The sequence below is a fragment of the Triturus cristatus genome, chromosome 2_2 (genome assembly GCF_964204655.1).
Source record: "Triturus cristatus chromosome 2_2, aTriCri1.1, whole genome shotgun sequence".
In the NCBI taxonomy this organism is placed as follows: domain Eukaryota; kingdom Metazoa; phylum Chordata; class Amphibia; order Caudata; family Salamandridae; genus Triturus; species Triturus cristatus.
In genome coordinates, this window is record NC_140582.1 from 217,433,131 (window position 1) to 217,455,798 (window position 22,668).

A 22,668-nucleotide genomic window follows, 5' to 3' on the forward strand; every position below is an offset into this window, starting at 1 on the left:
CTAAGACACTTAGGGATAACGATTAAGTGTTGGTGTGCTGACCTAAGGGATCTGCCAGGTACGTAATGTGAAACTCTTCTACGGATGTAAAGTGCCCCTATGCCATGTAGAGCTTTAAAGGCCAGGACAAGTGCTTTGAAAAGTATTCTGCATCGGACAGGCAGCCAGTGCAGCATCTTCAGGTGGTGGGGGATCCGGTCTCAGGACTGCCCTGGCTGCAGCATTCTGCACGACTTGCAGTCTATTGAAAATAAACTCCCAAAGGCCCAGATAGAGGACGTTGGCATAGTCCATTCTGGAGGTGATAAGGGCCTGAACGACCGTCTGTCTGTGCGAGGTTGGTACTAAGAAGAGAAACCTACGTAGCATTTTCAAGATGCCGAAGCACGTGCCCACAACTGATTGTACTTGTATATTGTTTCTAGGAGTTTCTCGATCAATTGTTCCAGAAACATCCAGATGTTCCCCTTCCTCCTCTTAGGCACACCAAAGAAATGCACCATTATCCTGTGTACTGTGATCTTCTACATCTGTACTAGCTACTCTTAGAATCTCTGCCTCTGTGAGCAGGATCCACCATGTCCTCTCCCCCCGCCAACCATCTCTTCCATTTCTCTCTGCCTCTGCAACCCATTCCTATCATTGTATTTTAATTACCTATGTATGGGTGTCCTGAGTGTGAACATTTGTGACTTTGATTATCACCACAAAAGATTCTGCTTCAGCATTTCCATTGTGACCTTTCCGTTTCCTGTTGGCACTGTTTGTTGTGTGGTGGCTATTAGTTAGAACTGGGCTACCATTTTGTCTGCGACTAACTGCAGTACTAATAGTTTTGCTTCTACCTGTTTTCCTGATGAACTTGGTGATAACGTGATTTATTACTGGATTTGGTAGGTTAAATGTGTTCATGAAACGAAGGATGGTCTGCCTTTATTTTGGTGCTTTATGCTTTTATCATACTTATTTGCAGTGGATAAGGCTCTAATGTAGCAGGGCACTCTAATGTCCTTTTCAAGTTGTTGGTTAATCTTAAGTGGACCTCATGGCCTCTTCTGTGTCCTAATGTTGCTCACTGAGAGACTACCATGGCTGCACTCGCATGTTTCTCTCAGACCTTTCTTATGCTGGTCGCCACCAGTTTAAAGAGCTCAGCAGGTCTCATCTACCTGGGTGGGCTACTCATCTGCTCTTGCTTATTAGAAATGGGGTTATTAATTTCGGAGGTTGCACCCCTACAAACTAAAAAACAAAACCTCTAGTTAGGTCAAAATACAGTTCTGAGAGAATCTCTGTTTCACTCCAAGTAGCTAGGCTACAAGCAGCAGCGATACCCAGATACGTGGGTGCTAAGTTCATACAGTACCAACAAGTAAAAACACAACACAATAAAATTCCCAAACCTATGTGGGAAAACAGAGGAAGTTTTAACCCCTTCGCCACGGCACAAATTTTGCCGCAGCGCTGGGGGGGTTCGGGGTGAGCGCGGCGCCGCCATGCTCGTGACGGATCCACTCCGTCATGAGCCCCGGGCGCGCTGTGCTCATGACGGAGTGGTTCCGTCACGACGCCGCCCACTTGCATTATTCGCCCGAATAGGCAGGGAATCAGCGCCACGTGGGCGGAGCGGCCGCAACGGCCGCAGCATGACGGAACCACTCCGTCATGAGCACACGGCGCCTGTGGCTCATGACGGAGTGGTTCCGTCATGAGCAGGCAAGGGGTTAATAAGCAAAAATACACTAAGATCAGCAAATGGGTTAAAGGAGATATGTTTTTTTAAAATGTTAATGCACAAAGCACATAGAAAGAAGTCACGCCCTATGTAAAACCAACAACCTTAATACCCATGCTAAATTTGCAGGCGAATGTACAGCAATACCTGTACAACCTGTCATATGGATTGTGACACAGAATGTTGAAGTCACAACTGTCGTATGGTTGCCAATCATTATGTTGACCCTTCACCCACAAAAAAGTTGATTGGACGCACCCCACCAATTCTGCACATGGGAAACAGATGAAAAATGCACCATTGGATGAATCAGCTGTTAACACAAAGGTACATTTAAGATTCAGTTAGCATAAACACACATACCAGTAGTGATCTTAAAAACCACAATGCAGTGAACTATAACTGCACAGCAGGAGGCTGGGTCAGAATCCATGCAGCAAGGCCGTATGTGAATCCAGTCCACCCATCACTCAGAATGTACAATACCTCAATGCCATTCATACGTATACAAGGCAAATTTGTATGTCATTGAGGTTGTACTCCTTTGAAGCAGGCTGTTGTCAACTGTTGTCCATAGCAAGCCAAGCTTTCACTCTGTTTGGGTGGCCGTTGATCCTCTTGGCATAACTTATTTGCATACACTTTTCAGGTACAGGTGTCCAGGGCTTTTTGGCCTGAGCTTTATCGTGCTGTGATTGAAATATTACAGGCGTTTCCTTTTTAATTCCATGTTTCTACGCAAAAGTAACCACAACTTTGAGAGTGTGTTCTTATTGTTTGTTGGTGTTGTTTCCTAGGTGTGTGGGTCTGGTAAATGTGCCTGTAGCTCAATTCTGTTTCTGCCATTCTTGCAGTCAGTATGGTGTGAGGGTGTGTGATTCAGATGTTAGTGCCCTTCTTTTCTCAAATGCAATGTCAGCATGGATGAGTTCATGTGACCATGTAAATATGCTGTTAATTGCATCACTTACAGTTAGAAATTGGATTATTACTTGAGCGTGTAAGTGCCCATCTCAAGAAATAATGTAGATTTTCCCCAACCTCGATGGTCAGAAAATCTAGATTTTATTAAAGACACGGAGGCTAATATTATTGCATTCTTCTTCATTTAGCTAACCACAGCCACTTTAAAGAACTTAGAATGTTGTAAAACAAAATATTCCAACCCAATAAAAGGCCAGGACACACAATTCTTCCTTCTTTTTTCAAAAAACATTCTTTACCTAAGATATACACATGAAAAGTCCTAATCGACTTAGATCCACTTCCGCATCAAAATCTGACAGCAGGAAATCCAACTTAGAATAACTTCTCTTTTATTGTTGAGCACGACGTACAAAATAAGGAAAGAGGAAATGAACAAAGGGTTGGGTTTAGGGTGCGAATAATATTAGCCTCCATGTCTTTAATAAAATCCAGATTTTCTGACCATCGAGGTTAGGGAAAATCTACATTTCTGTCAAGACCGGAGGCTAATCTTTAAGCAAGTTTAAAGCATTTTTAATAGACATGAAGCAGCATTTTCAACAGATCTAAAATAAAACTTGCGAAAAACCATATCATTTGACCAATCAGTAGATTTGAGAAGATCATTCAAAGAACCTCCTTGCAAAAAGGCTTGAGAAGCAGAAACACCACAAACAGAGTGTGCACCAAACATACTAACATCAACATCAGACATTCTAATCACTTCTTTAACCCATCTTTTTAGAGTTGTAGATGATACATCTTTGTGAGGTTTCCTGAAAGAAATCAGTAACTGTTTGACATTAGATCTTAATTGAGATGTTTTCCCCTCATACTCTTCGACACATCTGACAACATATAAATTCACATAATCATCAAAATAGGGATAGAAAATTGTTTGTGAATTAATTTTGGTTCTGTTGTTTAAATAAAAATATATACCTTAGGGAGCAAAGATTCTGCTCGAGATTTCTAAAGCTTTGATATCGGAAACTCTTCTAAAAGAGACTAAACAGAGAAGGGTTGTCAATTTGAAAGAAAGTAATTTAAGAGATAGCAAATCGTGTGTACTCAAACTATCTATGAGTTTCAGAACTTTAGAAACGTCCCATAGAGAGATGTACCTAGGAATCGGTGGTTTTGAAATCCTAATACTTTCTAACAACCTCTTAATGAGTATATTTTGACCTACAGAATAACCATTAACCAAAACATGACCAGCAGCAATAGCAGAACGATGAACATTAATATTTCTATAAGCTAGACCTCTTGCGAACAATTCTGATAAATAGTAGGCTATTTCAAATATATCCACCAAAATGGGATCAAAATTCCTTTCGACACACCAGCAAACCCCTTTTTGCCAAGCCAATCTATACAATTTACATGTTCCCGGAGCCCAAGATTCTTTGATGAGGTTTGATGCCTCTTCTGAAAATCCTGGCACTTCCCATAGTTTCCAGAAATTTTCCAAGCCATCATTCTCAATTCCCCTTCTAGACCTAAATTGTGCAGCTCTCCTGAAGAACCTAGAAGAATTTCCGGGTATAACGGTAGTAAAATTGGATAATCTACCAGCATTTCCAACAACATAGGGTACCACATCTGAGACTTCCAAAGGGTAGGGGGGGGGTTACAAGAACCAGTGAAACCTTCCATATGCGAACCATCAAAGCTACTTGAGTAATCATTGAAAAGGGAGGAAAGGCATATCCTTTCAGATTCCTCCAATCTTGTCTGAATGCATCCACTCCTGCAGATTCCGGATCCAGATGCCAACTGTAGAAAATCTCTAGTTGGGTGTTGAGTCTGTCCGCAAACAGATCTACTTGGCATGGACCCCAAATGTCCATCAGACTCAGAAAAATGTCCCTGTTCAGACACCAATTGCTTGAGTCCCTGTGATTTCTTGAAAACCAATCTGCCTCAACATTGTTCAAGCCAGGAATGTGTTCCGCTTGAACAACAATATTCTGTTAGACAGTAATCCCAAAATACGTTAGCCAAATCTGCCAAACCTTTCGATTTAGGACCTCCTAACTTGTTGACATATCCTGCTGAGACATTGTCCATTCTCAAGAGAATCGAACATCTTGCAGAGTCCTTCGTAAAGCTTTTTATTGCAAAAGAACCTGCCAGAAGTTCCAAACAGTTTATATGTAAACTCCTTTCTTCTTCCGTCCAAAGACCACCAGTAGAAACTGAGCCACAGTTCGCTCTCCATCCTGACAAGCTTGCATCTGATTCTATCACCAAATCTGGGAGAGAGCCAAAAATTGCTCTCCCATTCCATGCGTCCATATTTTTTAAACCACCAGTCTATTTCTTCTCTTGCTTCTTGACAAGGGGTTACTTCCTCTGAATAACTCAAGCCATCTCTTAGGTGTTTGCTCTTCAAACGCTGGCGCGCCCGATAATTCAAAGGACCAGGAAAAATGGCTTGAATCGCAGAGGATAGCAAGCCTATTACCCTTGCTAGCATTCAAGGAGAAATTTTCCCCAGAATTAGGATATTACTTATTTCCTTTTTTATGCGCTTTAATTTTTCTCTTGGGAGTTTCAGTTGACCTTGCACAGTGTCTATCATAAAACCTAGTGTTGGAAAGGTGTTCGATACACGTCTTGCCCACGCCCTTGACCCACCTCTCCCAAGTAGGCCGAACCAGGCGCGCACACCCTGGGCTTACACTACGAACAGAGGGACACCACACGTGTTTCTTCGTAAGACGATAGGTTCTTTTATCGAAGGGTTCAAGGGATCTTTATGATCCAAGTTGCAAGTAGTACATCAGTGCCACAAGAGACTACAAATCGGTGGTAGGGGAATGGGGGTAGCGGGACAGTCTTTGAATATAGTGTCTCTGCAAAGTACCCTGCGGACAGCTCACAATCCTCGAGCTGGAGGGTGTTGTTTCTCTTGGCGATCTTTTGCCAATCTTCCTTGAGGGGAGAGCCGCGAGTCACTCAGCAGGCACAGGTAGTTCAGAGTTCGGGAGCCGCGACCTCGTCAGCAGGGCTCAGGTGGTGCAATGGTCGGGGGCCGCGAGTCACTCAGCAGGCACCGGTGGTTCGGAGATCGGGAGCCGCGACCGCGTCAGCAGGGCTCAGATGGTTCAACGGTTGGAGGCCGCGAGTCACTCAGCAGGCCTAGGTGGTTCGGTGTTCGGGAGCCGTGACAGCGTCAGCGGGGCTCCGATGGTTCCAGGTCTTCTCTACCATTCGTCCCTCCGGCACCCCTTATTATACTCCCCCTGCCCTTTGAAGTCCGGAGTCCTCGCAGAGAGGGGTCTTGGTGACTGAGGGGGTTCGGCGGGATTTCCTGCCGCTCGCTCCTTTGGTCTTTTCAGGTGGGTCTGGGAGGGACCCCAGACGCTCGGCAGGCGAGGCGCCTGCGCCACAGGGGCCTGGTGGCCGATCGAGCCCTCCCGGGGGAAGGCGATCCGAGGTGTGACTGGGCTGGCGCCTCTCGGTCTGGCTCGGGGGTTCCCGCTCCCTTGGTCGGGCATGCGTGGTAGGGTGTCGAGTCTGGCGGGGGCTCTGGCCGGCCCTCGGGTCTGTGTGGCTGGGGCGGCCGGAGTCGGAGATGCCGGGTCTTGGGGGTGGTTGCAGGTCGGCTGGTTGATCGGGAGGGCCTACGCCGTGAGGCCGGTCTCACACGCGTCCCCCCCAGCTGAAAGGCGTGGAGAACTACCCATCCACTGGGGGGTTCTCCTCGCTGAAGCGGAAGAATCGGGACAGGCCGTCGGCGTTGGCATGATCCGTCCCGGGGCGATGCTCGACAGTGAAGTCCATCCCTTGGAGGGAGATTGACCATCGTAATAGCTTGGGGTTCTCTCCTCTCATCTGCATCGGCCACCGCAAGGGCCGGTGGTCCGTCTGCACTCGGAAGTGGGTTCCGAACAAGTAGGGCCGTAGTTTCTTGAGGGCCCAGACTACGGCGAAGGTCTCTCGTTCTATGGTACTCCAACGCTGTTCTCGAGGCAGTAGCCTTCGGCTGATGAAGGCTATAGGCTGATCTATGCCCTTGTCGTTAAACTGCGAGAGGACGGCCCGATGCCGTGTTCGGATGCGTCGGTCTGGACCACAAACTCTTGGGAGTAGTCGGGGGCCTTGAGTACTGGGGCGGTGCACATGGCGGTTTTCAAGGCGTCGAACGCTTGCTGGCACGGGGGGGTCCACTGCACCTTCTTCGGGAGCTTTTTGGAGGTCAACTCCGTGAGGGGCCCTGCGAGGCTACCATAGTTTTTAATGAACCTCCGGTAGTATCCTGTGAGGCCCAGGAAGGCCCGGACTTCCGTCTGAGTGGTGGGGGGCTCCCAGGACTTGATGGCGTTGATCTTTGGTTGGAGGGGGGCGACCTGCCCGCTGCCCACCTGATGCCCCAGATAGACCACGGAGCCTTGCCCGAGCTGACATTTGCTGGCCTTCACGGTTAGGCCGGCTTGGCGCAGGACCAGCAGTACGTGCCGGAGGTGCTGGAGATGCTCGTGCCATTGAGAGCTGAATACTGCTATGTCGTCAAGGTACGCTGCGCTGAACTCCTCGAGTCCGGCCAAGACTTTGTTTACCAACCGCTGGAAGGTGGCCGGGGCGTTTTTCATTCCGAACGGCATGACCCTGAAGCGGTAGTGTCCATCGGGTGTGGAGAAGGCGGAGCGTTCCTTTGCTCCCTCCGTGAGTGCAATCTACCAGTACCCGCAGGTCAGGTCGAAGGTGCTGAGGAAACGAGCGGCCCCAAGGCGGTCGATGAGCTCGTCGGCGCGGGGGATAGGATGGGCGTCCGCTCGGGTGACCGCATTGAGCCCCCGGTAGTCCACACAGAATCTTAGTTCGGGGGCGACCCCAGGGGCGGCCGCTTTCGGGACCAGGACTACCGGGCTGGCCCAGGGGCTATCGGAGGGTTCGATCACTCCCAGGGTCAACATCTTCTGTACTTCGGTCTTGATGCAGGTGCGGACCCGGTCAGGCACCCGGTAGGCTCGGTGTCTCACAGGTGGGCTGTCGCCGGTGTCTACGTCGTGGACACACCAGTCGGTGACCCTTGGGATTAGGGAGAAGAGGTCTGCGAATTGTCTGAGCAGCTGGCGACAGTCGTCGGACTGTTGGGGGGGTGAGGGTGGTCGACAGTTTCACTACCTCCACGGAGCCATCTATTTCTTTAGCGCACAGGGGGTCGGGCAGGGGTTCAGTGTCTTCTTCTGCTCCATCGTCGGTGGCCAGGAGCAAACTCAACTCCGTTCTCACAAAGTGGGGCTTGAGACGGTTCACGTGGAGAACCCGGAGGGGGTTCCGCGGGGACTGCACATCGATCAGGTACGTGACCTGACTCTTCCGCTCGATCACCTTGAAGGGGCCAGTCCATTTGTCTTGTAGGGCGCAGGGTTTCACCGGGGCCATGACCCAAACCTGCTGGCCCGGCTGGAACTCGACCAGAGTTGCGTTCTGGTCATACCAGCGCTTCATTTCTTCTTGACTGGCCTCGAGGTTAGCTTCTGCGAGTTCTCTGAACTTCCGGGTCTGGTTGCGGAGCGCCAGGATGTAGCGGAACACATCCAGGGGGGTCCCCCGGGGGCTTGTCTCCCAGCCCTCTTTGACCAGGCTCAGGGGCCCCCGGACGGAGTGTCCGTATAGTAGTTCGAATGGGCTGAACCCCAGGGACTTTTGGGGAACTTCCCGGTACGCGAACAGGAGGCAAGGGAGGAGGACGTCCCATCTTCGGCGCAGGGGCTCCTCGAGGCCCAGGATCATCCCCTTCAGGGTCCTGTTAAAGCGTTCCACCAGGCCGTTGCCCTGGGGGTGGTAGGGGGTCGTGAACTTATATGTTACTCCGCACTGCTGCCACAGGGACTTCATGTAGCGGGATATGAAGTTAGTGCCGCGATCACTCACAACCTCGCGGGGGAATCCTACACGGGAGAAGATCCCCATGAGAGCCCGGCCCACCACTGGAGCCGTCACGGTGCGGAGGGGAATGGCCTCGGGGTAGCGGGTGGCATGGTCCACCAGGACGAGGATAAATCTGTGGCCCTGGGCGGTCTTCGGATCCAGCGGTCCCACGATGTCGATGCCAACCCGCTCAAATGGGGTACTCACAACGGGAAAGGGTTGTAATGGAGCCTTGCGCTTTCCGCCACTTTTCCCACTGCCCTGGCACGTGAGGCAGGATTTACAGTGGACCTCTACATTTGCTCGCATCTTGGGCCAATAGAAGTGGGTAACTAACCGCTGATATGTTTTGTCTTGGCCTAAGTGTCCTGCCAAGGGTACATCATGGGCAAGGCCCAGGAGGAGGCTTCGGAAGCGCAGGGGTACTACCAGTACTCGGGCTGTGCCTAGCTCGGCTGACTTTTGTTCGCTGTATAGGAGGCCATTGTCCCAATATACCCAGTGGGTTCCGGACCGGTCACCGGCGGTCTGGGCTTCGGCTTGCTGTCGGAGTCCCACGAGGGAAGGGCAGGTGGCCTGTTCTTGGCAGAATTCTTCACGGGAGGGACCTCCCTCACAGCGCCACTGGGCCATCTCGGGGAGTTCTCCGAGCTCAGTCAGTGCCTCAGGGGCGGAAGGTTCCGACCCCTCGCCCGGGTTAGTGTCTTCTCCTTCCGGAGGAGGGCTGTCCGTCTCTGGTAGGGTATCCCGTTTCTCGGGGACAGTGTTCAGTGGGAGAGCCTCGACGCCCTCGGAGAGAGGCAATCGCGCGGTCATGGAGCGCGTGGTGGCGCAGACCCATTCGGGTAGGCCCATCATCTCGAGATGGGCTCTTCGTTCCACTTGCCCCCACAGGGAAGTCTCAAGGTTGTTGCCCAGGAGGCAGTCTACGGGCTGGGATGTTCGGACGGCTACCTTCAATTCTCCGGAGACTCCTCCCCACTCGAAAGACACCAGAGCCATCTGGCAGAGGCTCTCGGAATTGTCGGAGGATATGACCGGACAGAGGGCATTGGGTAGGATCTGGTCTTCAGAGATTAGGTTGCGGTGGACCGCGGTGACACTCGCTCCGGTATCGCGGAGGCCCTCGACTCGGTGGCCGTTGATGGTCACCTGCTGTAGGTACTTCTTCGTGTTGGCGGGCAAGGGTGTTCCGGGGACCATTTCTCGATCCCCAAGGGAGACCAGGGCCATGGCAGCTGGTTCCCACTCTTCGGAGTCCTCTATCTCTTCCCCCAGGGCCACGGAGGCCATCTGCCCGGCCGGAGGGTTGGTCGTTGCGGGTCGTTGATACAGGGGACACTGGGGGTCATTGGCGTAGTGTCCGGGCTGTTGGCAGCGGAAGCAGGTGGTCCTGGTTCGGGGCCCCAGCCGCCCGGGGCTCCGGTGCTGGCTGGGGACGGGGCTGGACCTGCTGCCGGTGGGCTGTTGGGAGGGCTGTGCAGGGGCCCCCCTTGGAAGTCTCTCGGTCGGCCTTGGTTTCCTTCCCCCCCTCTGGCGGGGGGGTGCTTGACTGTGGCGACCGTAGTCTCCCACGGGGCCTCGGGTGGCCCGGGTGTTCACCCAACGGTCAGCCTCGGCGGCCAGCTTTCGAGGGTCGGTGAGTTTACTGTCCATGAGATGTTGGCGCAGTTCTACAAAGCAATTGGCCGCTAAATGTTCCCAAGCTATCAGATCAAACAGCTCTTCGAAGGTGGAGACCTTGCTGCCCTTGACCCACCCGTCCAAGGCCCGGCTGTAAAAGTTCACGTATTCTACCCATGTGGTGCCCGGTATCTTTTTGCAATCTCGGAACCGTTGCCGGTACATTTCGGGGGTGAGTCCATATCGGCCCACGAGGGCTTCCTTCATGTGGCTGTAGGAGTTCATGACCGTGGAGGGCAGATCCAGCAGGGTATCTCTTCCTTCGCTTAAGAACCGGCCCCATAGCCCAGCCCCCCAATCCTTCTGCGGGACTCGGTGAGAGGTCATGGCGACTTCGTAGGCCTTAAACCACTGCTGGATATCGTTGTTTTTGTAATACTCCTTTACCACATCCTTGGGGATGTGGACTTTGGCTTCCACGGTGGGAGCGGATGGTAGATTCCCGGAGGGTCGTGACTCTTCACTTTTAGCCCTTAACTCGATCTCTTTTAGGCTGCGTTCATGTTCCAGCTGGAGTTTCTTTTCTTCGTGCTCTCTTTGGCGTCTCTTTTCCTCGAGTTCCCCTTCTAGCCGTAACTGCTCGACGGCTAACTTTTTCTCGGCCAGTTTTATTTCTCCCTCGATTTTCAGCTTGGCCAGTTCAAGTTCGTGGTTGCGGCCTCTCTCTCGGTCTGCTAGTTCCTCGGGGGACAGGTTCCCCTCTGGCCCGCTGTTTCTCACCGGGATGCTTCGTGGTTCATGGGCGGAATCTTCTTCTGTTTGGGTCGGGGACGCCCCTGTCTCGACCCAGGTCTTCAATACTTTCTGGAAGTCTTCCTTTGTGCTTAATCCGGTGGTAGCGATTCCAAGGTCTTTGCAAAATTGTTTTAATTCTCTATGCGTAAAATAGTCCAATTGATCTTCTCGGAACGTCGAGCTCATTTCGGTACCTGCGGCACCCAGGGAGGTTTCTCCTTCCATCTCTGTTTGGTAGTGCGTCAGTCGTTCACTGCACGCTCTCTTTCGGTGTCGGCTCGGATCCCGTCGTCTGCCACCAAATGTTGGAAAGGCGTTCGCCGGAGAGGGGCTCGATACACGTCTTGCCCACCCCCTTGACCCACCTCTCCCAAGTAGGCCGAACCAGGCGCGCACACCCTGGGCTTACACTACGAACAGAGGGACACCACACGTGTTTCTTCGTAAGACGATAGGTTCTTTTATCGAAGGGTTCAAGGGATCTTTATGATCCAAGTTGCAAGTAGTACATCAGTGCCACAAGAGACTACAAATCGGTGGTAGGGGAATGGGGGTAGCGGGACAGTCTTTGAATATAGTGTCTCTGCAAAGTACCCTGCGGACAGCTCACAATCCTCGAGCTGGAGGGTGTTGTTTCTCTTGGCGATCTTTTGCCAATCTTCCTTGAGGGGAGAGCCGCGAGTCACTCAGCAGGCACAGGTAGTTCAGAATTCGGGAGCCACGACCTCGTCAGCAGGGCTCAGGTGGTGCAATGGTCGGGGGCCGCGAGTCACTCAGCAGGCACCGGTGGTTCGGAGATCGGGAGCCGCGACCGCGTCAGCAGGGCTCAGATGGTTCAACGGTTGGAGGCCGCGAGTCACTCAACAGGCCTAGGTGGTTCGGTGTTCGGGAGCTGCGACAGCGTCAGCGGGGCTCCGATGGTTCCAGGTCTTCTCTACCATTCGTCCCTCCGGCACCCCTTATTATACTCCCCCTGCCCTTTGAAGTCCGGAGTCCTCGCAGAGAGGGGTCTTGGTGACTGAGGGGGTTCGGCGGGATTTCCTGCCGCTCGCTCCTTTGGTCTTTTCAGGTGGGTCTGGGAGGGACCCCAGACGCTCGGCAGGCGAGGCGCCTGCGCCACAGGGACCTGGTGGCCGATCGAGCCCTCCCGGGGGAAGGCGATCCGAGGTGTGACTGGGCTGGCGCCTCTCGGTCTGGCTCGGGGGTTCCCGCTCCCTTGGTCGGGCATGCGTGGTAGGGTGTCGAGTCTGGCGGGGGCTCTGGCCGGCCCTCGGGTCTGTGTGGCTGGGGCGGCCGGAGTCGGAGATGCCGTGTCTTGGGGGTGGTTGCAGGTCGGCTGGATGATCGGGAGGGCCTACGCCGTGAGGCCGGTCTCACACCTTGGAATTGAGTAACCTTGTTTGGAATTAGACAAGATTTCTGTCTGTTTACCACACAACCTAGATCCTCCAAAAGGTTTATTGCCAAAGTAGTGTGATCTATCACTATCGATTTCACTTGATCCATTATGAGTATGTTGTCTAGATAAATGATCAGACGCACCTCTCGTTCTCTCAGGTAAGCTGCCACCGGCTGGAGGACCTTGGTGAAACACCAAGGAGCCGAAGAGAGACCGAAGGATAGGCATACAAACTCCCACATCTTTCCTCCCATCTGAAGCAGAGATATTTTTGGTGATCTTTGCAAATAGGGATTGTTAAATACACATCTTTTAGGTCTAATCTTGTTAGCCAATCCCCCGGTTGCAGTATATCCCTTATTAAGTGTAGACCTTCCATTTTGAATTTGTGGTATTCTACCCAATCGTTGAGACTCTTTATATTTATAACTGGTCTCATACCTTTCTCTTTTTTCTGAACTAGAAAAATATTGCTTACAAAACATTTTGTCGATTCTAGTGATTCCCTGATCCCACCTTTCTCTAGTAGGTCTTGAGCCTCTTTGTTGACTAATTCTGATAACTCTTTGTGGAACCATTTGATTTCTGGGATATGGTCGTGAATGGGTTCCCCCACAAAGTCTTTCTGGTATCCCATAACGGTTTCCAACACCCAAGGGTATTTTGCTATCAATAACCAATTTTTTGCAAATTGAGCCAGCCTCCCACCTATCCTTATAGAGGTAACAGAAGGGTCTTGACTTACCCGAGCCTCTTGAACGACGATCACCTCGTGGTCCTCTTCCATTAAACCCTTGCCTCTGAGGGTGGAAACCTCCATATGAGTTCTGGGATTGATAGAGGTTAGGTCTAAATCCTCTCTGAAAGGAGGTCCTTTAATTTCCTTGGCCTCGGCCGGGGAATTGACCCCTTGATCGCCCGACCCCACCAAAAACACGTCTGTCGAGGACCTTCTTAATCTCCCTTTGAGATTTTTGTAAGGAGCTAAAGATTCCCACATACTTGGACATCTCCTTGATAAAATCATCACCGAAAAGTAGCCCATTGGCTTTTTGCCCTCCTTCATTATGGGCTAGCTCCACCAATTTGGGATCAATTTTTAGAAGGATGATCGTCCTTCTTTCAATAGATATGGCCATATTGGCATTGCCTAGCAGGCATACTGCCCTTTTGAACCGTTGCCTTAGCTCTTCCACATTCCGTCATGTCAAATATTTTGGTTAAAGGGCCAGAAAGGTCTAGAAGCCTGTCTTGGCACATGCCCAATCCTTTATCTAGCCCATTCCTGGGGTCTCGACCACCTTTGCCAATAAAAGGAATTATTTTTGGATCCAAATCGGGTGTATGAGTGACTTTATTGGCCAACAGGGGTCTAGAGCATTCTGACCTGAGGCGTAGTCTCACATCTTTGGGGATTTTCTTTCTTATCCAGAACTGCATGTAGTTTGCTACATGTGCAGCTGGGGACCATTCAGGAGATAAGGGGTGTTTTAAGAGAGAGGGGGTCAAACATAAGGACCAGGAAGGGAGCCATTGATTCCCCATAAATCTTCATTGGCCAAGTCAATTTCATTGTTGGCCTTTGGCGGTAATACCTCAGATCCCTCGGTCAAAATCAGAAGAACAGCTTAGTTCAACCTCAGTGCTCCCCGAGGAGTCATCACACTGCATAACCTTTTAGTTTTTCCTGATTCATTAGATGGACCCTTTCCACGGTCCCCTTGTGGTCCTCGACACCACCGATTTTCATATGGACAGAGATTTCGTTTGAATCAGAGAATTCACCCTTTTTATAGTTTGGACCAGCTGGTTCAATATTTTTGCGTTTTCCACTAGCCTTAACTCCTTTTTTTTAGATAGGGGGCCCTTGTTGGCTGGCCATAATCTCTCTTCATCTTAGAGTCTATTTTTGTCCAACGAAAAAACTTCCAGCGTCTTGTCCATTTTCTTCTCCATGTCTTGAGAGAATTTTTCTAGCATGCCCCTTAAATTGTCCTCAAGAGACTCTTCAGAAGTGCTAGGGGGTGCTTGATTAATGGTTTCTTGGAAATTCATGCTAAAGGTTTAGTAAAAGTTAAATATAATGGTTTAGTAAACCTAATGGTTTTTAGAGAGTACAGCCGCATTTGAAAAAACTGCTGACAATCAGCTGTTACCATGAAGTTAATAACTGTCACTTTTTTAAACGTTCATGGGGGCATGTAATCAGTACAAAACTATGTAAGGCACCCCAAGGCCTTATAATGGCTGCCGAGACGACGTGGAAACGTAGTCTCGGCGCCCATGTTAGTCCCCTTTCTGTTATTATTAATCGCCTAAACCGGAGATTGTACTTCCGGTAGAGGAGTGGGGTTAAAAGGCACGGTGTGAGCCCAAGCGGTCTCCGTTTTTTAAATGCTCAAAGCGGACTTGAAAAGCGCACCTGCCTTCAATGTGGCAGCGACGCTAAACAAGCCCAGTATTAATTCATTCCGGACGGGGGCAAGAGAAGCAGCAAGGACTTAGCCGCGTTCTGAGCATTATTGCAGCTCCTAGTAACGCGGTCGAGGTGCGCAACCGGTAAGCAGGGAGGTTGACATGGTGCATATCTCGCTGTCTTCGAAAGAAAGTGAGAGTTTCAAAAGAAACCCAAAATGTCTAAAACTATTGAAAACAGAAAAAAGAACTAATAAACGCTGAAAGGAAAGTTATTAAACATGTAAATTAAGAGCATACATAAGTCAATTAGTATCAGATAGCTTAGCAACTAGACATGTAAATAACAGATGTATGAGTTATAAAGGTATAATAATAGCAAATGATGTAAAAGAAGAACCTACATTACTGTAAAACCAAAGCATAGGTAATAAAAATCAAAACAAGTTCAAAATAGTGATAAACAGAGCAGAGGATGAGAGAGTACTTATCTTGACTGCAGCGGCCAAAAAAAGAAGGAAGAGTTATGCATGTTCTGGCCTTTTATTGAGTTGGATTTTTTTTTCACAACATTCTAAGTTCTTTAAAGTGGTTGTGGTTAGCTAAATAAAGAAGATTGCAATAAAATTGGCCTCTGGTCTTGACTTAAAATCACAATCCTCATCAGGGTGAACTAATAAAGTAAAAAGAAAACTGAGCTCAACCCCCTAGTAGCTAGGCACATAGCAGATAGGCTTATCTTACAGACAACGCGTAAAGTATTTATGCAGTAGTAAAACAGTAATAAAGTGGAAAGGCAAAACAACAGAAAAAACAAAGGAACTAGAAAAAATAAAGTAACATTTATTAAACAAAATGAAGCCAACCTGACAAAAATCCAACAAGGGGAACCCAAGATATGATTTTTAAAAATGTTAAGTAGAAATAGCGGGAAGAAGCCTAATTTGCCAGTGATAGTCAAAGCTCGCTATAGAACAGGACCTAGGTGCAACGTGATTCTGACTGCGATGGAGCGCAGGTCAGATACACTAACTAGGTTCCTTCTGGTCAAAGATTCTACCTTCTGATTTTAGCCATTCAAGTCCCAATCAATCACAGGTATACACTTCTAAAGCCCACAAAGACCCCATTGCAGGCACTTAGACAGACCTCGGGGAGTCAAATTTTATCTGGACAAGTTATTTATATGGCATACTGGCCCTGTCAGGGGAGAGAGGGGCCGGCAAAGAACAGGGAATGAACTCAGAAAGTGATCGAGCAATAAAGATGCCTCTAGATCTTGTCACATTTGCTGTGCCTTTCAACACAGAGGTCAAACGTCAGGTTAGATCTGCTTACAAAATGCTGCTTATTTTATCCTGAAGATCGCGTTTACAAAATCCTCATGTGAACTGTCTGAAAATCGTGCCTGGGTGTTGGAAGTAAAATGAAAGGCTGTAGGATGTCAGTTTTTTAGCCTATTTAAATAGCTTATAAACGAACTGTACAGATATTTCAAAATATATTTCAGTAGTTAGAAAAGCACTTTTTTGTAATTCTGAAGTGTGATTGCAACAAAGATTTTAATAGGATCTAAATGATTCAGAATACTTTATTCGGTAATGAACTAATTATAAATATTTGCTTGAACATTATTTCCAAAGATTGTTTGTACGCTATATAGTTTTATCAGTAAAATTGCATGTCAGTGGGAATGTTTGTGGCCATTTTAATGAAAATGTGATGTCTGTAAATGACAGTACACTATCACATCCTGATTTAGTAATTAATGTATTAAAAGTCAGAGTTTTTAAACATGAACTGAGAAACAGTCCTGCTTCTGCCCTGAAAACGATGGTATTAGTGAACTAAGAGGCATGTCAGGTCATGTGTACCCCATATGTGGGCTAGATTTTAATTATACATGAAGCAAAAGTTTAATTTATTAAATCAACCAAGAGGTTTTGCACAGCAGGCATGCTTAACTCACATATTTGAAAGTGCTCTCATATGTGATAGTAAAGAAAAAGGCATCTTTGTCAAATAAAGTATTTGCCAAGGATCACACAATTTGAGACCAGCATATGATTTCAAGCACATTACAGTTAGGTCGAGTAGATTATTCAAGTCACTATACCTGCAGGTTTGGTAACATTCTTATTAGTTTTTGAGGCCTGTTAGAGACTTACAGGGTGTCGGGCAGAGGCCGCAGCAGGATCTAGTTCAGGTCCAGTTGCCACTTGGCAGCTGAGCAGGTGTGGAACATGAAACTTTTACATGTCCTACTTTTAAATAAAATGCACCCTGTTTTATGAGCAATAAGGCCTATCTTAGAGGTGACAATAATATTCAAAAGGAACGTTTAGTTCCGTCAAGGGATTTGACAGGTCGAATTGGCAGTTTTAAAACTGCACTGCCAGACCACAATGGTAGACCTGGGATAGGGTTTGCTGTGTCCCTGCACTGCGTGGCACAAAGGGGGCTGCTGCCCACTAGTAACATTGAACTTACAAGTACCATATACTAAACACTTATAGGCAGGTAAAATGAGCCCGCCAGGTGTATACCAGTTCCATCTTGTTTAAAGGAGGAGCACAAACACTTTACCACTACTTAACGTTTACTATCTCTTACATTCACAATTATTCTTACACTAGTACTTAAACAATGACACATTGTTCGACCCAAATCACCAGTCAGCCATGCCCCAAAATATACACACCATTATATATGTACAAAAAAAATCACTTCCAAGAAATGACCAGAGGACACAGCGGGGATTCCAGGGCGACCATTTATTCAAAATGCTGGGCATAATGCATTTCGGTGTAAACCTTCTTCAGATGCCTCTTACGCTGGGTCACGCTCACTTCTGCCTTTGTACATTCCACGGCCCTCCCATTAGTGGGAGTGATGCTGGCTCCGCCTGCGATTGCCTGCAGCTGCAGCCTGTTGTCAAAAGACTGCAGATCCCAGCATGCATCAAATCGGTGAGTGTCGACAACGGAGTCAAAATGTGCTACAATGAGCACATGTGTGCCTTGCAAAGGTGGGGAAATGGCTAAATAGAAGCCAAGAGAGTCCCAAAGTCACAATGTTTATGACCGCCTTGAGTCCCCAACGCCTCAACCCCGAAACCAGATTGCAAACCGGGCCGTGACATGTAGATACAATGACCACGGGTCCCCGTGCAGTCACGGACTGCTAATAGCAGCGGCCACTTGTTTGGTCTGATTCCCAGGTGGGCCGGCAGTATCCAATCCCTTGAAAATTTCGCCACGTTGCCAATATTCCTGCAGGCCACTTGTAAGGCGGGTCCTCTTTAGGCACGCTACTGGCCGGCGTGCACAAATATCCAAAAAAAGATCACTTCCAAGAAATGACCAGAGGACACAGCGGGGATTCCAGGGCGACCATTTATTCAAAATGCTGGGCATAATGCATTTCGGTGTAAACCTTCTTCAGACGCCTCTTACGCTGGCTCACGCTCACTCCTGCCTTTGTACACTCCACGGCCCTCCCATTAGTAGGAGTGATGCTGGCTCCGCCTGTGATTGCCTGCAGCTGCAGCCTGTTGTCAAAAGACTGCAGATACCAGCATGCATCAAGTCGGTGAGTGTCGACAACAAAGTCAAAACGTGCCACAATGAGCACTTTTGTGCCTTGCAAAGGTGGGGAGATGGCTATATAGAAGCCGAGAGAGTCCCAAAGTCACAATGTTAATGACCGCCTTGAGTCCCCAACGCCTCAACCCCGAAACCAGATTGCAAACCGGGCAAGTCCAGGTCCAGTTGCCACTTGGCAGCTGAGCCGTTGTGGAACATGAAACTTTTACATTTCCTACTTTTAAATAAAATGCACCCTGCTCTATGAGCAATAAGGCCTCTCTTAGAGGTGACAATAATATTCAAAAGGAAGGTTTAGTTCCGTCAAGGGATTTGACAGGTCAAATTGGCAGTTTTAAAACTGCACTGCCAGACCACAATGGTAGACCTGGGATAGGGTTTGCTGTGTCCCTGCACTGGGTGGCACAAAGGGGGCTGCTGCCCACTAGTAACATTGAACTTACAAGTACCATATACTAGACACTTATAGGCAGGTAAAATGAGCCCGCCAGGTGTATACCAGTTCCATCTTGTTTAAAGGAGGAGCACAAGCACTTTACCACTACTTAACGTTTAATACCTCTTACATTCACAATTATTCTTACACTAGGTACTTAAACAATGACACCACCAGTCAGCCATGACCCCAAAATATACACACCATTATATATATATAATGTACATTAACACACACATATCCATTCATACACACACTCATTTGCAACTGACTGCAGAGGGAAAGCTACATCTGCCCAAGACGACACAGTGCATCAGAGACGAAGAGAGATGTTTGCTACGAACGCAGGGGTATATTATCAAGGACGGCGTTAAAAATATCACCGGTTTAGCGGCAGAAAACTGCAGCTAAAGCGGCGATAAGGGGCTTGATAATATGCCGCAGAGAATTCCAATAGAAGCCCATGTTCACACCAGAACATGGACTTCTAATGGAATTCTCTAGAGCATATTATCAAGCCCATTATCGCTGCTTTAGCGGCAGTTTTTTGCTGCTAAACCAGGCGATGATTTTTAACGCTGTTCTTGATAATATACCCCGTAATGTGTATAATTATGATAACTGGAACATCAAGTGTGTGGTTGCAGGCAGAGCAGACAGTGTGCCTAAAGCCTTCACACATTAAAATGCTTATCTTTAATACAAGCAAGCTAAGGTAATTGTTAAAGAAGTTGAAAAAAATGCTCAGTAAATAAATATTTTCTACATGTAAAGAAGTCTTGGCTTATTTTCACACCTTTATAGTATAGTATGTCTCTTATGTGTTTTACTAAAAAAAAAAAAATTCATGAACCCATTACGGTTTTTTTTGTGCAGGGCTTGCCCACCTCTAAAACTCTTTAAATAAACACCAGACTACTCTCCCAGAGAGGCTTCACTGTCTTTGGGAGATTGCAAACAACCAATAAATCTACAACATGTTGCCTTAGTTTATTCTTCCATGTCTGTAGCACTGTACCCAGGGCCACTGGAATAATGCGACAATATAGGGCCAAATTATGCCGCAGGGTTGAGTAAATTATGTTGCAACAAAAGTCAAATTATGCAGCAAATTTTGTAATATTACTTCATTATTTCGTCATTTTTAATCTTGGTAACACTATATTGGCTGCACCTTATTACTACCAATAAATCTAGCAATAAGCAACAGAAAGGTAACCAGTCCAGCTTTGCAAACGGCCTTGCCCTGCTCAGCAACACGTGTCGCTGCATTTTCTGTAAATTTTGACCCGTTTGCGGTAGCAATTTTTTATTTAAAATCTGTGCATTATGCAGCAGATAATGGTGTATGTGGCAAATCTATGTTCATGCAAAAATCGCCATGGCCGCACAATCGCATAATTCCAGTGGCCCTGACTATACCCCTGCGCCTGCCCAAAGTGCTTCCATTAGAATCGAATTCCTGGCGCACAAATGGAATCCTACCTTTCATGCATTAGATACAACAGTGTTATTGTGTCAATAAAATGTTCATTTGCATCGCTGATTTTGTTTCTTTCTTCTGTTTCCCTGACTAGCATCATCGCTTACAAGATGTCGTCAAGGCCTGCACTAGAAAGAGTTTCAGAAGGCTGATCTGACCTTTTGACCTGGTTACATGACTTGCATCTTGAACGTGCCGACAACCAGTCGCTGCTGATATTATTGTGAAAGACTCATTTCAATTAAACTTTGCTGCTTCTAGCAACACAGCTGATGTACAGGAAGTATTCAAGCTGACTGGCCGCGTTAGGTGCACGTGACGAATGGGCGATGGCTTACATGTTGTGTAACATTTCAATTTAAACATTTGCAAATGTCCATATTTTGTTTTCACTGAATTTAGGGTGACCAGGCGTCCCGGGTTTGTGGGGACAGTCCCAGGGTTTCGCCAGCGTCCCGGCAGATATCAGCAATTCTGCTCATGTCCCCGTTTCTAGAGGCGGTCGACAGAAAACAATGTGGCACTCTGTTAGGTGTTCTGAAGCTGTGCTGGTTAGCAGCTATCATACCTAACCAATTTAATTAACATGTACGATGTTGGTCTTAGAAATTACATTTTTAATTTCTTAGTGCCTCTTCTCCGTTGTTGATGAGAGCGGTCATTCTGCGCCGCTCCGTTGATGTAAGATTGTAGTCCTTCTTCTATTTTTCCCAAATGACCCGATTTTTGGTTTTCAAGATCTGGTCACCTTACTGAATACCACTGCTGTGTTATCTGATGTGGACGTGTGTCGCTGCACAGATAGAGAACAGTGAAACCAGACCTTGGGGCAGATATACAAGTAAGTGACGCACCTGAAGGGAAGCGTCACTTTCCCTGCGCCACCAAGCAAAACCCGTACGTCACCCTGGATGCGTCGTATTTACAATACGGCGCACCATGGCGCAAGGATTGACAGATGCATCAGAAATCTGTTGACCCAAAAGTGACGCATTGCTGGAGTTGCTCATGAAAGTGATGCAACTCCAGCAATGCGCCAAAACAGAGAGGTGAGTCCCATTTAAAAAGCCTTGCGTCATTCCTTATGCCTGGTCTAAGCAGGCGTAGGGATTTTAACGCAGCGAGGGCGTAGAGTGATGCAGTGAAATATTGTAAATTTCACTGCGTCAGTTCTACATGGCTTTTTGCATGGGAACGCCCACCCTGCATACATTATACCTGATGCAGGTATAATGTGATGCAGGGCTTTACAACGTGACGCATCTCCCTAGATGAGTCACGTTGTAAATGGGCCGCAACTTTTACGCCGCCGCTGCGTCACAAAAGTGATGCAAGGGGGTTGTAAATCTGCCCCCTTGGTGGTGGTGGTAAGGCAGCAAAAAGCAGTTTAGCACTGCACCCGCAGCCTTTTAAAATGACGAGCAAACTGACGCTGCCTTTTCCCTCATATATCAATGAGGAGACCTTTATTAATAAGGGGCATTGTAGGTTTGTTCTGTGGGCCCAACCTCCAAGGGCCCAGCACGTGCGGCAGAGCCTTTTAATTTAACAAAAAAATACGTCATGCGTTCAACCAATAATCAGGATACCACATGGGTGACCTACATTCATTACATGGCATTTGTAAAACCAGTTACACGCTATGAGCAAAGCAGCAAATTGCTACGGTAACATTGTTTTGTTTACACATGTTTACATCTTTAGGGACTAAATGATACATAGGATCTTTTTGGCGTTGACACGAGTCGGCATCATGACCGGGAATGAGGTGTAGTAAGGAGAGCCAGTTGTTACATCAGAGTTACACTTTAGTAACCTGCGCACTTCATAGAAGAGGGTGAGATAACTAATTAACACGGAGGCCCGAGCCAAGGGTCTGACTCCAATTTTAGAAGTGTACGAGCCGAGCCCTGAAAATATTTGCTATGTTAATCATACAGGAAATATCATGTAAGCTATGATCTTCAAAATTGAAAAATGTGTATTTCTTCATCACGTGGAAGCTTTGACATTAATAGGGCACATTATAGGCTTTATAGCTCTGCACTGAGAAGTACTTATTAAAAGAAATAGTTTTGTACAATTGGTAGTCTGAACTCACATCATTTAAAGTTCTTTCATACATCGTAATGAAGAAAAATGTTTTGGTATTTGCCTAAGATCACACAATTTAAGCAGGGAAGCCACAAGTTAGCCAGGTATTCTGGTTTCACTTTGTACAAATCAGCCAGGAAATAGATATGTGTCTTTCCTTATGTTAAGAATTTGTTTTTAACTCTTAGTTCATTTTCTGAAGATTTTAAATGCAGTGCAAACTTGACCTGA

The 22,668-nt window shown here is 47.7% G+C and overlaps 1 protein-coding gene across 1 annotated transcript in view; it reads left to right on the forward strand.

Annotated features, from left to right (window-relative positions):
- Positions 1 to 22,426, forward strand: part of LOC146862060 (solute carrier family 46 member 2-like) — a 154,529-nt gene extending 132,103 nt beyond the window's left edge. The window contains exon 4 of the mRNA XM_085641259.1: positions 20,438 to 22,426. Within this exon, the coding sequence (XP_085497385.1) occupies positions 20,438 to 20,495 (58 nt within the window). The 3' untranslated portion in view covers positions 20,496 to 22,426. The remainder of the gene's footprint in view (positions 1 to 20,437) is intronic.
- The last annotated feature ends 242 nt before the right edge of the window (positions 22,427 to 22,668 follow it).